Here is a 16475-nt window from a genome sequence, read left to right as displayed (position 1 = left end):
ATCGACCAATTATATATTTTTATATAGAAAGATTAGGTAAAAAATTTATTTTTTTATAATTACGCCGTAAGGCGTTCCCTCTTAGATGAACTTTCCTGTGGTCTTTGCTGTCATCGTTATCGTCCATCTGATTTGATGTTAGATGATTCTAATAATTGCTACCGTGAGGATCAAATGTCCAGTTTCCACCCAGCGCTTGCCATACTCAAGGATTGAGGTGAAGGTGGAGCGTTATGGCCGCTTTAATGGGGGCTTTAAATTTCTGCTGGGCTTTAAATTTCTGCTGGGCTTTAAATTTCCGCTGCTAGAATTGTGTTTTGGACTGGTTTCTTGTTTAAGCGTTGGGGTTTCTGTTGTTTTTGGGAAAATTCGGGCTGAAATGATCGGTTTCTTTGAAGAATGACTATATATTTTACCAATATTTTTCAAAATATTTTACCAGTGTTTATCAATGTAAAAACTAGATAAAAAACTTAAACATTAGAGTTTCTGTCTCTGTTATTTAGATGTTATTTTAAGAAAAGTATCGAGTATTACCTGAGCTCCAACAGCAGTAGCTTCTAACTGCACTGAAATTCCCATGTCGTAAGATAATTCTGAATCAGGATTAAATGCAAATTTTCTCCCATTTTTGGAGTTTTCTATGACATGTTTCAAAACCGAAGCATACATTATATGCTCTGAAAAGCAGTCCTCCTCTGTAGTATCCCAGGGCTTTTCATGGCTCTGCATTGTCAAATGAAGCATCTTCAAAACGGTGTCATAATTCTCAATACAAGCTGCACCACGGCTTGAGCAGAACATGTAAGTCCCAACAAGTCTATAAGGGCTTCTCTGTGTGATCTTGTCCGACCACTTTTGAGAATCAAACACATAGCTTGGAGTATACTGCAGGACATTATTAAGAAGAATCCGACAAGCGTCTTGAATAGAAGAATATGGGACTTAACCATCCCAATAGGGAAAAATAGCAGTCAAAGGCGCATAAATTGCCTCAATTGGTGCAAGGAGCATCCGAGGAACAATGTCATGCTTGGAAACCACATGACAAAAGTTGCCTCCCCAATTCTCACGGCCAACTGCTTCCACAAGTCTTTCATCTCCGACCAGAGGGCAACCAAATGTGATACAAAAGGAAGAGATTTGCCTTATCCTCTCTTCCAGGAACCACAGTGTAGCCAAGGTTGCAACTGCCCCTCCCAAGGAATGACCCACAAATATAATGGATTTGAGTTTTCTTTGGCGGGAGTCAGTGGAAGCCTGTAACTGATCGATCTGGAAAACATCAACACAATGTTACTTTTCCCTTTGAATTTCAATAATTTCATCTATAATAATAGAAGTAAACCCTGTTGTTGCGAATGTTACTTTTCCCTTTGAATTTCAATAATTTCATCTATAATAACAGAAGTAAACCCTGTTGTTGTGAAATCGAGTTTACTTTTGACAGGTGCATTTAGATAAATCACTTTACCTTTGCTTGGAAATCTGTTTTCTCCATAATATTCAGGAACAACTTAAGAGCTCCCTGATGGACTTGGGCTGGTTTATCATCGTAACCCTTGAGGAAATCCGAGAATACCTGGTTGTTTGTTTCTATAGTCCCCTCTCCATCGATGAAACTTTCAATTCTGAGAAAAGATGGGAAGACAACATATGTAATGCCTCCATGCTCCTTCAGACTAAAACTCTCTGAATTATTTGCACGACCTGACTCTTCCCAAGCATTCAACGGTATTTCACATGAAGCCAGAAAAGCTGCAGTCTCTTGACCAACAGTCAACCTGCAACAACAAATGAGTAAATTAGCACCTTAAGGGAAACCGAGTATGGATCCCTCAAAATTTGGAATTCTGTGCATACAATTTTGCACATTTTTATGAATCAGGAGATAGGGATGCCTTCATTATCTGAGATGAAGATAAAAAAATGTGACAATGAAAAACACTATATAAGATTACATATATAACCCGGGCTTCTAAACAGGATAACTGAGGTGTCTATCACACTGAAACCACTTAGCTTGCCAATTACTGTAGATCAAGAACCAGATTATTGCATCTGCCATTACTGGACATGAATAACTCACAATACTAATACCAAAGCTATCCTCCCCTGCCTACACCTCAGGAAGATTAATACCCATACTATTCAAGGGGAAAGCCTCCTAAAGCTTAGTGGGGAAATGATGGACCTAGAGCCTGCAATAGATGAATGGGTAATTTTACAATGAAAAAACACTATATAAGATTAAATATATAAACTGAGCTTCTAAACAGGATAACTGAGGTGTCTATCACACTGAAATCACTTAGCTTGCCAAAAACTACAGATCAACAACCAGATTATTGCATCTGCCATGAATGGACAGGATCAAACTCCCATTACATACCACAACTGTCTTCCCCTGCCTACACCTCAGGAAGATTAATACTCGTATTGTTCAAGGGGGAAAGCCTCCTAAAGTTGGCTGGTAAATGATGGGCCTAGAGCCTGCAATAGATGGATGGGTAATTTAAAATGAAAAAACACTATATAAGATTACATATACAAACTGGGCTTCTAAACAGGATCACTGAGGTGTCTATCAAACTGAAACCACTTAGCTTGCCAAAAACTGCAGATCAACAACCAGAATTATTGCATCTGCCATTACTGGACAAGATCAAACTCCCATTACTACTACCACAAGTGTTCTCCGCTGCCTACACCTCAGGAAGATTAATAGTAAATACCCATACTGTTCAAGGGGGAAAGCTTCCTAATTATAAAATCAACCTAATAATTTGTAGACGATGTTTTTGATATAGGGCAAGAGAAACACAGAGCTATAACTCTCTGTTTTTTAGGTACCTATGTTTGATTCTAGACTTGGGAAACACAGAGCACTGTCTGTTTATTAGGCACTTGTGTTTTTCATTGTCACTAGGGAAGCCTGCACTGACTTTTGTTATTATAAAAAACTAGTGTGATCTTTAAATCTCATCGGAGTACTTCTGCTTCGAGTAAATATCATTAACGTAGTTTTGATGTTTTCTGGCGAAATTTTTAAGAATTTTGACATAGGGTTATGTCTATATAAATTTAGTTATCCATTGCTTTTAGTTGCCATTAAATTTTCTATCCAAAATTTCCATAATGGCTTTGATGTTATATTTGGAAAATTATAAGCGATTTAATCCCTTAGAGGAGTAACTTAACGACGTTTACCTCTGTCGTATGTGTAAATTTCGGTGTCCACACCAAGGTTTTTTTTAGTATGGCCGTATGTTTAATATAGGTATGCAAATGTCATTGTTGAGATGACTTTTTTTAGATGGACCATTTTTTAACATGGATTTTATGTTTAGCCTTGAACATCTAAGAGTTAACTATAGCCATATTTTTTTATTTATTGTTATTGTTTAACATGAATGCAATTAAAAGTTTATAATTTTTATAAAGATATATTAAACATTTACTGTTCACAGTACATACTACAAAGGTTAATGAAATTGCTCAACGAAATTACAATTGAAAATAGACGTAAATCCTCTAAAGCTTTTTATATCCATAAAAAGTCTCACATACTAAATTAAAGTGAAATAAGTATGAAATGGTGCCATTTACTGTTTAAATTGATATGAAAGTTTTATAAATAAGTGAATAGGATATGGAATTTTAGTGTTTCGAATTGATTTCGAAGAATTCTACCATGTGTCTTACAGTCAATTATGGACTCAGTTTTCAAGAAGCAAAAACTTCTTAGAATGTAAAATCGACCTTTTCAAGAAAGCATTTCCGGTAAATCAGCAGATCAACCCGTGTTTAAACTTCCCGGAAAGAATTGTCTAACAACGCATGATTTTCACTTGTACTCTAGATCATGTTAAATGCACAAATATTTCCAGAAGCTCTGTTCAATAAGCGAAACAGCCACTTACCAAAAAGCGATGGTTCTTGAATTCTGCATTCTACCATTGCATTATCCTCCCAATCAACTCGGGGGAAAGGAGAATCTTTTACTTCAACCTTTAGGAAAAGATATAGGGACTGACACCATTTATTATAGAAGAAAACACAGAATTGCTAATAACCCTCCTATCTGGCAACGTTCATTTCTTTTTTCCTTTATTGAGAAGAATCTGTTGGTCTCTTACTTCTTACTTTTTGGTGACATGGAGTTAATTTCAACTACTACCACTATAACCTAACAACTACTATTATTATGATTTTTAAATCCTACTTGCAAGAACAGATGAAAACTTCTTACGTCACATAAATATCAATTGCAATATGAGTTGAACAAAGATTACACTGTAAGGTTTACATAGCAATACACCAAAACAGTGAAAAACAACATTAAAGTGAAAAAATTGATTAATGCTAATAGACAATTTTTCTCCTTTTTCCATCCATGTTGATGTTTGTACCCAATTGAAAAAGAGAAATATTTGTTATTTTTCTCATATTTGTTATCCTGTGGGCAGAGAGTGAGTCTTTTCTTAAAAAACAAACTCCCAAATTAAGTGAAATGTATATGTGGGATTCTGAAGCAGGAAAGGAGATGGGCCAGGATGGATATGGACAAAATATTTGTGAACTGGACAAAGGATGAGAGATACCTTTGGATATCTTGCTCATAGACAGAATGGGTGTGTGACACTGTTGCTATATGTGCAATACCTGTTAAGTTTTGTCTCATGAACTTTGGTTCATTACTGTGCATAGATCAGTGGTTGCATATTACATTTACTATTTGCTTAACGACTATGTATGTTTCATTTTTTGCATCAAAAGCAACAAATCACCTCCCAAGTCCACCATCTGAGACAATGCCCCTTTTAGAGCTGCAAACCAACCTCAAGAAGCATTCCTGTTCTCAAATGTGGTCTTCTCCTGTGCTGAGACTCGAGAGTCTGTAGGAGTTTTCTTCCTTGTTCATGGGCCTTCTCTGTATCGGTTGTTTCTATAATTTTGGTTCGTTTCCTTTTGGTTGTCTTCTAATCTAACCAGGTCTTATTTTCGTCCTCTCAACTTTTTGGATCCCACAGCAAGCCATCTATGGAAGATCTATTATGGCTCTGAATGTCCTTCCACTTGCTGTACCTTTCTTGTGCAGCCTGTCATTAGACGACCTGCATCTTGGCAGAGTCTGCATTTGAAGATTGTACTTCCATTGTCATCTGGCTGGGTTCATTGAGATCCTTTCAAATCGAGGTCAACCCTATGAGGCATACCTTTGTTGATAGTTCTACGCATGTTCAAGTGCAATTGAAGATTTTACTCTCCTCGTTGGTCTATAATACCTGAGATAAACATTGGTAAAAAATTATTTGAATCTTGCAAGGGGTACCAACCAATAGTAAAGGGTACATGCGTGAGGCATTGAACCATTAAGCATAATTTCATTGTAAGTATCTCTCATACGTTCATAGTTGAATTAGGTGCTAACCAACCGAATCCAAAAAATTGAAATCCTCTTGAGCCACTTGTACCATCTATTTCCTGTAAGTTTTATCCATTTTATACTTCCACTGAGTGTCCTTTCGTTACAGAAACCCTTTTTGTCATTTCCACTGAGTGTGAATTGTTTGAAAACTCAGAATTGTTTAGATACTTTTTGGGTCATGAAATCGGTTTCAGCAATAATTTGAGCCAGACCAAACAGTTCCTTCTTTTATATGCATTATGTATATTAGATCCCCTGCCTTAACACTCTAATCTGTAGGTGTTGTCTCACTACTTGTTGACACAGACCATCCTGTGGTCAAATCATGTTAAAACATGGACAGTGAAGAAAGTCAAGATATGTATTTCCAGTTCAACAAAATGGGGGAGATTTCAAGCTCACACAAGCTTTTTTTCTCTGACCCTCAGGAGCATAGACCAACTTTAATGACGACTGATATGACATTTTCTAAAAGGGCAACAACATAATTGTATTCTGCATTTATTATTATATAGCTCAGGAATCTTGCTTTTCATTTATCCAGGCTATTAAAAGTCTTGATTGGCCCTAGATTGTATGCCTATGGGCCAGAAAGATGCATGAATTTGTACTATGTTTTCATTCTGAATAGTTTCCAAGTTTCCAAGAGTGCCTTTTTTGGAAAAGTTTTCCCAGCATCAAATGGATATTACACATGAATGCTCAGTAGAGTCCCCACCTTGTTAGAGAATGTCCACTCTGCCATGAATTGTACATTAGCCACAGAGCAGATACAGAGTCTTATAATTTTGATTCAAAATTAATTCCCAATTGAATTGATTCAGTTATATATATGCTTTGTTGATTATTTAAACTTTATTCCTGTTTGATTGGAAATTTATCTTTACTGCTATTAGAGGATGTTGTCTATTCTGCTAAAACAAAACCACCAACCTGACATTGCTTTTTGCTCCTTGTTTGAATCGATTTTTGTATCCACTTTCCACTGTCGAGGATTTGGCAAAGGGATCTTATGCTTTCTTGATTATTTAAACTTTATTCCTGTTTGATTGGCAATTTAACTTTACTGCTGTTAGAGGATGCTGTCTATTCTGCTAAAACAAAACCACCAACCAGACATTGCTTTTTGCTCCTTGTTTGAATCGATTTTTGTATCCACTTTTCACTGTCGAGGATTTGGCAAAGGGATCTTGATGTTCTGTGGTCTTCTTCATTTCATTTTTTCCCAAATTCGGCTGTGGTTGGTTTTCTTCTCTTGGTTCCTGATCTCAGTTGTGGTCTTCTCCTGTGCTGAGACTTGTTTTCAGTGATTTGTTCAGATGGTTTCTCTAAATTCAGACTTCTATCAGTGATTCGTTCCGTTGCCACGATAGTCAGAAATAATGATGAATAATGCAATAATTGGTTTGTACCTTATTGTCAAGTTCAAAGATTAGAAAAGGAAAACTAAAACAAGGGAGCCTATGCTAAACAACAAATAAATTGCATATTGTTTATGCTTCTAAGGGTCCTATCTGAAGCAAATGGCATTGGAAAATATTGTCTACTATACATCTGCATGAGTTTCTACAACAACTTAGATTTGTACATTGATTTATCATGATTCGGTGGCTTGCTTCTATCCCAAACGTTACATTGGAATGTCATGATGTCATCCTTGATTGGCTGGAGAATTGGCATTGCCAAAGCACATTCAGTGGACACCACATCGAGCTAGGATATGTCCGAGGGTAATGTCGGTTGATGGTTGATTGAAATGCATAAATTAGAAGTATATTCGCTTAGCCTGATAAGGATTTTTAGAAGAATAAAGTAGAAGTGTGTTCTCATTAATATTTTTCATAGCTACTTAAGATTTTTTAAAAGCATAATCCTTCATTTAGTATCATGATAAGATCCTCTTCTACGGTTAGCTGTGAACTGGTGAGAGTTTACCACAACTAGCCTAGGGTTGATTTTCGTGCATTCTTGTCTGGTTTCTACTTGAGAATCCTTCATGCAACACATTCCCACTCCCATGCAAGGGCAAAAATTGGGTAGTTTCTGTCCCCAACAAAAAGAAAATTGGGTAGCTTCTTTCCCCAACAAAAAGAATTGATGCTTTACGTTCTCTAAAAAGGTTGGGAGTTATCAGTACCAGTTGGGAAAATTTGGGGACGTGGCCTTTCACACTTAATGGGGTTAACATTGTATCTTAACACTCTAATATTTAGGTTTTTAAATTGTATTTTAAATCTCTGGTCTATACTTTGTACTAAAGGGGAATCATTCTAACTTAACCAATGTAGTATTTCATCCATGGACCATGATAGAAAATCCTCTGCCATGAATTTTACATTAGCCACAGAGCAGATACAGAGTCTTATAATTTTGATTCAAAATTAATTCCCAATTGAATTGATTCAGTTATATATATGCTTTGTTGATTATTTAAACTTTATTCCTGTTTGATTGGCAATTTATCTTTACTGCTATTAGAGGATGTTGTCTATTCTGCTAAAACAAAACCACCAACCTGACATTGCTTTTTGCTCCTTGTTTGAATCGATTTTTGTATCCACTTTCCACTGTCGAGGATTTGGCAAAGGGATCTTGATGTTCTGTGGTCTTCTTCATTTCATTTTTTCACAAATTCGGCTGTGGTTGGTTTTCTTCTCCTGGTTCTTGATCTCAATTGTGGTCTTCTCCTGTGTTGAGACTCGAGAGTCTGTAGAAGCTTTCTTCCTTCTTCATGGGCCTTCTCTGTAGCTGTTGTTTCTATAATTTTGCTTCCTTTCCTTTTGGTTGTCTTCTAAATTAACCAGGTCTTATTTTCGTCCTCTCAACTTTTTGGATCCCACAGCAGGCCATCTATGGAAGATCTATTATGGCTATGAATGTCCTTCCACTTGCTGTACCTTTCTTGTGCAGGAAGTGATTAGACGGCCTGGATCTTGGCAGAGTCTGCATTTGAAGATTGTACTTCCATAGTCATCTGGCTAGGTTCATTGAGATCCTTTCAAATTTAGGTCAACCCTATGAGGCATACCTTTGTTGACAGTTCTATGCATGTTCAAGTGCAATTGAAGATTTAGAGATCTATTATGGCTCTGAATGTCCTTCCACTTGCTTTTTGCTCCTTGTTTGAATCGATTTTTGTATCCACTTTCCACTATCGAGGATTTGGCAAAGGGATCTTATGCTTTCTTGATTATTTAAACTTTATTCTTGTTTGATTGGCAATTTAACTTTACTGTTGTTAGAGGATGCTGTCTATTCTGCTAAAACAAAACCACCAACCAGACATTGCTTTTTGCTCCTTGTTTGAATCGATTTTTGTATCCACTTTTCACTGTCGAGGATTTGGCAAAGGGATCTTGATGTTCTGTGGTCTTCTTCATTTCATTTTTTCACAAATTCGGCTGTGGTTGGTTTTCTTCTCCTAGTTCCCGATCTCAGTTGTGGTCTTCTCCTGTGCTGAGACTCGAGAGTCTGTAGGAGTTTTCTTCCTTCCTCATGGGCCTTCTCTATAGCTGTTGTTTCTATAATTTTGGTTCCTTTCCTTTGGTTGTCTTCTAAACTAACCGGGTCTTATTTTCGTCCTCCCAACTTTTTGGATCCCACAGCAGGCCATCTATGGAAGATCTATTATGGCTCTGAATGTCCTTCCACTTGCTGTACCTTTCTTGTGCAGGAAGTGATTAGACGGCCTGCATCTTGGCAGAGTCTGCATTTGAAGATTTTACTTCCATATTCATATGGCTGGGTTCATTGAGATCCTTTCAAATTTAGGTCAACCCTATGAGGCATTCCTTTGTTGACAATTCTACGCATGTTCAGGTGCAATTGAGGATTTTACTCTCCTCGTTGGTCTTATGAAATTTTATAAATTGACCTAAGAAATATCTGAACTCTTCCATAAGAACTACTCTTTTACATTACCCCATAAAAAAAGGAGAAACAGAACATCAAGGTCTCACATTCACAACAATTTCAAGAGTACCTTCTCTACAAGATCTCCGGATTAGCCCCACATTCAGTTTCGATTGTTACAGTAAAATGAAGGACAACAAAAACGTTGCTCACAGAAAACACGCAGAAGAAATTCTCTGTTCAATGTCGCCTCCAGATAATCTGCTCCAACCCATATTTTAACATCGCCAAAAGGTTTCCTCCATTTATTTACCTCATTCTATTTCATAACATACTTTTCATATATTTCAACAACAACCAAATTTAATCAACATTAATAATTAAGCAAATATTAGAATGTCTTTATATTATCTATACATCTCATTCTAACATTTTCTTTGTTTTGCAACAGGACATATGGACTCAGAAATAGCATACATAAGCAACTACAAGTAGAATGGCAAGCAAAAAATATGCATCTCCAACTATGCATAAATCTCCTATAGTGTTTAGTATGCCATTATTCACCATGCATCTTCCACTAAGCAAATATTAGAATGTCTTTATATTATCTATACATCTCATTCTAACATTTTCTTTGTTTTGCAACAGGACATATAGACTCAGAAATAGCATACCTAAGCAACTACAAGTAGAATGGCAAGCAAAAAATATGTGTCTCCAACTACGCATAAATCTCCAATGGTATTCAGTATGCCATTATTCACCATGCATCTTCCACTAACAATATATAAATCCTCATGGCAAAGGTAACTTCATTTCCATTCATTCCAAATTCATTTTAACACAACTCACCTGCAAAGTATTACTAATAAATTTCCACAACTGATTTACATATTACTAATTCTAACAAAATAAATATTTTGCAGGTCCATTACTGCTTCTTCAGGTCTTCGATTCCTTCGACATGTTTTGATACAAATTCAAATATGGAATGACAAGCACAATGCTCTTTAGAATATTATATTGTTTCTTGAACCTCTTTTGTTACAATTCACTATTTGTATTTTCCATTTGAAACTTAAAAAAGGAAGTTTCAAGATCAAATACCATTTTGATAGTTTATGTTTTCACAACCAATTCATTGTCAATGGGTTTTAACATATTTTGTTAACAAAATCAATTGATTTTAATGAATATAAGACATGTTTTCAATATATCTTCATATTAATTTAATTTCCCGTTTGAATAATGATTTCTTAAATAACCCTATCCAAATCAATATAGATACTCGGTTGTTGTTCACGTGAATTCATTCGTTTACCTTCACATTCAACTACGCAATTTTTACCAAATACAAACAAAGGTCTCTAAACAAGTTCAATGGATATTTATGCCTACTTGCATTCCATTTCGTAGCCACTTTAACCCCCAAAAACAGTTTTCGGCATGGCTTCCTCAAATTAAAACTCGACCCTTGCTTTCAAAAAAGCCCACAAAAGCCCATTCACATTTCAATATTCTTCCATACACTATGCCTTATGGCGTTTCCTTTGCAACATTAGGTGCAAATGCTAGTTAGACCCCTATGAAAGCAACATAGTAATTGAATAAGAAGTACACTATGCAAAAAAAAAAGTTAATAATGTCAATAATGGTGAATGACCCAACGCATTTAAATTAATAAATTTAATCGCATTTTTTTATTAAATTATAAAAAATAATTTTTTGCATTCCTAAATTGACAAATAATATTTAGGAAAAATATTAATCACATTTTTTATTAAATTGTAAGGATAATGATTTTTTTCCCTCACACATAATATTTATGAAAAAATATTAATCCCATTTTTTAATTAAATTGCAAGGATAATGATTTTTTCCCTTCACACATAATATTTAGGAAAAATATTAATCACATGTTTTTATTAAATTGTAAGGATAATGATTTTTTTCCCTTCACACATAATATTTAGGAAAAATATTAATCATATATTTTATTAAATTGCAAGGATAATGATTTTTTCCTTTAGGAAAAAAATTGATAGCAATTTTTTTAATGTAATTTCAAATAAAATATTTCAATGTCTATTTAATTAAAATATTTTAATAATTATTATATTTATATCTATATAAAGTAATTGAAAGTAAAAAAAAAGAAATTATTGTGTGGAAATGTGATTTCGACAATTTAAAATAAGGATAATGTACAATTCCATTTGCGCTCAATATGAAGTTGACATGTGACAATTGAAAACATATTAATAACAAAAAAAAATCAATGTCAGCCGTAAATAAAACATTTCATTAAACTTAAAATAAAGATGACGTGTAATTCCATTTGTGCTCAATATGAAGTTGACATGTGACATTTAAAAAGATATTAATAGAAAAAAAATCAAAAGAGACACCTTTTATTGGCACATGATATTAAGATGTGGAATTCTTCCCTTTCTCAATATGGAGTTGACACATGATTTTTGGAAAAAAAAATATTGAGAACAAAAAAAGTTTTAATATCATAAATGAAATATGTCAATGTTCATTTATTAAAATATTTTTGTCAGTTTGGTTATAGGCATCAATGCATATAAGCGTCTAAACACTTATTTCATGGTATATCTCATATTGCTAAAAAAAAAAAAATATATCATAAAAACTAAGTAAATTATAGCTTTGTTTTAAATTATTATTATTATTGATTATAAAAAATTAATATTTAAGTTAAACATATATATTTAAAAAAACATGAAAAACGATTCTTAATCATGAAAATATAACCCCACTACATTTGTTCACACACACACACACATATATATATATATATATATATTAATTTATCAATGTAATTAAAACGCCAAAAATAGCATAATTACTTTAAAGATAAATCTTAGCCTTTGATTTGTGTATATTTTTTTTTTCTCGGCAAATGCTAATTCTATTAACTGTAAAACAAAGTAAAAATACAAGGGGGCGAGGCCTCGGGAATCATCCTCCGATGGCACTCAAAACAACATAAACTATCCCTTGTGAGGGAAGAACCAGATACATAAGCAAGAGAACAGATATTGCCACCAGGAATTAACCAAGGAAACATGAAGAGGAGGAGAAAACCGTCTGTCAAGAGCATATGACCAGAGCACGAGACCATTACATTGCTCAAAATTCCAGAGACTATTACATTGCTCAAAATTCCAGAGACCATTACAATGCTCAAAAATCCGGAAGAGTTTTACATTACTAAGCAACATAGAGAAAATTAAGTCTGCCTGTCTGAAGATAGCCGACCCGAGCTGCGTCCAAAACCGCTTGAGCTTGATCATTTTAGTCATCCAAAAAACAAAAAAGGAGAAGGCCCAGATGGCCTTAAAATGCATCGTCCTCATGTTGAGGTTCCTCCACCACCGGACAGACGTTATCCTTCCATGCATCCTCATGTCCAACATCTTCCTCACTTGGGTGCCTCATCAGGGGGCGCGTGTCACTATCCATCTCTTCCCGAATCCTCGAGACAGTAGTTTCCGGAGGCCGAGAGGCACTGGGAGCCTCGCTCCTTTCAAGTCTCTCCCCCTGATCTTTCTCCAGACTTTCCCCTGCATTGTCCTGTCTATTGCTTTGACTACTTTGGTTTTATTTAGGTGAAGCCTATTTCAGTGTAGATGTTGATTTCTGATTTGGTGTAATTGGATGTATGCTGGTACATTAATTTTAAAGTGATTGGATTAACAATGTGCATTGATTTCAGTGTAAGCACAAAAAATTATTGGCAATGTACATTGATTTTTGTGTTATAGTAATTCAACTTATTAATATTAGATAGCAAGAGAGACAAGGTATGATGTTTACTACAACAACTTGAGCTAAAAATTTAAATGGTTTACGATTTCAACTGTCAATTTCATATAATCAATATGAAAAGATGACAAAACTAACAATGCTGACAATAAGAATAATAATCAATATGAAAAGATGACAAAACTAACAAGGGTGTAAAAAAGAATAATAGAAGAAAATAGTTTGAGATTGATCACAATTAAGACTATTTGTAGTTGACCACATTCTTATTATTCACATTTTCTATCATTTAACAATATTACATTGTCCCTTTGCATTCAAACTTTTTATTTTATCATTAAAGTTATTAACAATATTTATCATCTAATTAAGAAAATTTAAAATTAAAATGATCAGAGTTAGCATATTTAAAATGATTATATTAATATTAGATGCATTTACATATTGATGTGTTTGAGGTGAAATCTTGATTTAAACTGGTTTTTTGACTCTATATATGGATTTAGCACCTTAAAAACCCCTAGGGCACTTAGATTGTGCAGGTGTTACACATCAAGCTTGTGATTTCAATAAATATACATATAATACATATAAATAAACTGGAGGTATCGTAAATAAATAAAACCTCTTTTTATATTTACTCTAGAGGCATGGTAAATAAATATAAATATAAATAAACTAGAGTTATGGTAAATAAATAAAAGATCTTTTTATATTCACTCCATATACCTCTTTATTATTGAATTGAGGCTTCCGTGATCCATAGCAAGTGTGGTTCATCATCAGGACAAGATGAAGACCACATAAGGCAACAAATTAAATAGGATGAAGACCACATAAGGCAACAAGTTAAATAGAGAGACCGATCATTCAAACGGTTAGAAAGAAACAACTACTATTGATAAAAGGAAATGACTGCAATTGAATGGGCAACAACCAATGGGCAACAACTATATTTCACTCGAAGAGTTAAGGAAAATTTAGTTAATTCATTAATTAATTAGTTAATTTGTTAGATCTATTTATTTTCATTTAAATTCACATTTAACTAAATATATCTACTTGTAATTAATTGAAATTTTTATGAACTAAGAGCTATAAACCTAGTAATTTATTATCCTCTTTTTCTTTATTAATAATATAAAACTAAATAAACTCATAATATTATAGGGCATAGGATATTTTTTTGTTTATTAATTAAATAACTAATTAGTTAATTTGATTACTAAGCCTATTTATATGTAACCAAATATGTATTATTTTCTTTTAAAAATAAATAAAATATATATAAATTCATATTAATACTATGAGATATTACGGGATAAACTAGGATAAATTTATATATAAAGGTTTATTAATTAATAAATAAATTAGTTAATTCATTTATTAAAATTATTTATTTACCATACCTCTTTATATTTACAAAAACTCAAAAAGAGGTTTTATTTAGGTGAAGCCTATGGGTAAAATACCATTTTAATACCATGAGCCAAATACCATATTTATAAAAAAGGTATAAAGAGGTATGGTAAATAAATAAAAATATATCAAATAGGAATAGAAATCAACATTTAATTATATACCAAGCCTATGGGCCAAATACCATGGTAAATAAAAGAGGTATGGTAAATAAATAAAAATATAAATAAACTAGAAGTATGGTAAATAATTTTTATTTTTTTTATATCTACTCCAAAATCCAATTTATATTTAGGAACACTCAAAAATGAGGTTTTATATAGGTGAAGCCTATGGGCCAAATATTATGGGACATATTATTATTAATACCATGCAAAAAATCATTATTAACCCTCATATTAATATTGAAAGATTAATAAATTTTTTTTGTAAACTTGGTAGTACTTTCACTATTTGTATTAACTAGCAAAAATCAGGGTTTCCCATTTGTTCCAGGTGGCCTCAACCTGCTCATAGGAAACCAGGTTGGCCACCTGTCAGCATTAAAAGCTGTCCAAAATTTGTATAAGTCTTTCTCTATCAACCTAACAACATTGTCTATTTTATCTATACTGCAAATCAACTTTGAAAAATAAAAGCTAATCGTCATGAAACAGAAACAAAATTTATCTGGATCGTTGTTTTACTCCTCGTCCGAGGAAATCACGGGGGCTGGGGCTTTAGCACTGGAACCTGACATCTCACTTCTCTTCATATCCTACAGAGTTTGTTCAATCCTTCCCAGTGCCAGGTTGTTTTGGTATGTTTGTATTTAAATTGCTGCTATCTCCCTGAGTAGCTCTGCTATGATGGGATCTTTCTCTTTGGTGTCCTCCTGTGCCTTCGGACCTTTGTTTTCTTCCTGTTCTTTGTTGAGAGTCATGGCCCAGGCCACTACATTCTTCATGACCCAGTATTGCTGGATCGTTTGTCTGAAGAGGGTGTGTCGGCTGCGGGTGTTGCCCGGGTCTTGAACCATGTCTTCCCATTCTTCCATGGGAATATCTTGGTTGGTAATACTGTCATTTAATTCTCACTCCCAACCCGCTATTTGGGCTCTGACCTCAGGTGGGTTCCCTGCCATGTACGCATCAATGAGGGTCTTCATATGCTCCTATCCTGTCTTTCTCCCTCTCTTGCGTTGTTCTCTACTGGAGCTTCCCACCCCCCCGACTGTCTTTTTACCTGTACCTCTATTGCCCTTCTTAGTCACTTCTTTTCCATCTCTTCCCATTCTGTCGTTGTCACGGTTGTCGTTTCCTTCTCCCCGTTCGCTTTCCTCTGTGTTCTTGCTTGCCTTCACACTGTACTGGACGAAGATTATGATTAAACCTAAAACATTACCATGAAGAGTATCAATATTATGTTGGTATAAAAACCAATCAATTTTACATTTAATTGAGCCATGCTTGATATCTCGCTCCAGACCAGACGACTTGAGTTTTCTTATATTACCCCTCAGCTTCCCCCCTGCCATCTCTTGGTTTTGCTCTTTGCTGACCCTCAATTCTTCTTTTCTCAGGTTCGTCTCACTTTGTTGGCCTTCACCCGGAAGGTTCACCATAGGCATCCTCTCGGGGAAACCACTAAGGGGGACTGTGCCCCTATTTTGGACACCGCGAGGTATTTTAACTATAGAAAGCCTATCGAGAGAACTACATGGGAGGACCATGTCCCTGTTCTGGACTGCACAAGGTAATTTCATTCCCTTCTTGCTCTTCTCTACATTCTTTTCTCTAATTGAAACTCTGGTTTTCCTCTCGATTTTTCTCAGGAAATTCCAAGTGGGTTTCTCAGGGGCCGCGCTATCTCTTGTCTCATCTCCTGGGGTCTCTAGGGTGGATTCCTCTCTATTCCAGTTACCTACGACATCTCTTCCGAGCCTCAGGAGCCACCTGGCTGGAGCGGAATTCCTCAAACCAACTCCCTTGCCAGGTTC

The 16475-nt window shown here is 34.7% G+C and overlaps 1 protein-coding gene across 1 annotated transcript; it reads right to left on the bottom strand.

Moving 5' to 3' along the window:
- Nucleotides 1-498: 498 nt before the first annotated feature.
- LOC149255253 (protein EDS1-like) lies at nt 499-2068 on the bottom strand. The gene is made up of 4 exons (XM_089454992.1): nt 2049-2068; nt 1475-1784; nt 994-1275; nt 499-888 (listed from the first exon to the last, which is right to left on the bottom strand). The coding sequence occupies exons 1-4, from the start codon at nt 2066-2068 to the stop codon at nt 499-501; spliced, it is 1002 nt and encodes a 333-aa protein (XP_089311118.1).
- Nucleotides 2069-16475: the final 14407 nt, after the last annotated feature.

This window comes from Pinus tabuliformis, chromosome 7 (genome assembly GCF_031772625.1).
Source record: "Pinus tabuliformis cultivar Carrire ecotype Pingquan chromosome 7, CPIR1, whole genome shotgun sequence".
Classification (NCBI taxonomy): Eukaryota; Viridiplantae; Streptophyta; class Pinopsida; order Pinales; family Pinaceae; genus Pinus; species Pinus tabuliformis.
This window is presented reverse-complemented; position numbering and strand designations above follow the sequence as displayed.

Excerpts from the sequence above, each read along its gene's own strand:
- LOC149255253 (XM_089454992.1), bottom strand. The coding sequence starts at position 2,068 with ATGGCAGATGCAATAATCTG. Across the intron at positions 1,785-2,048 it reads ATGGCAGATGCAATAATCTG|GTTGACTGTTGGTCAAGAGA; the intron begins GTTCTTGATCTA and ends TTGTTGTTGCAG. Across the intron at positions 889-993 it reads TGCTCCTTGCACCAATTGAG|TATACTCCAAGCTATGTGTT; the intron begins GCAATTTATGCG and ends AATGTCCTGCAG.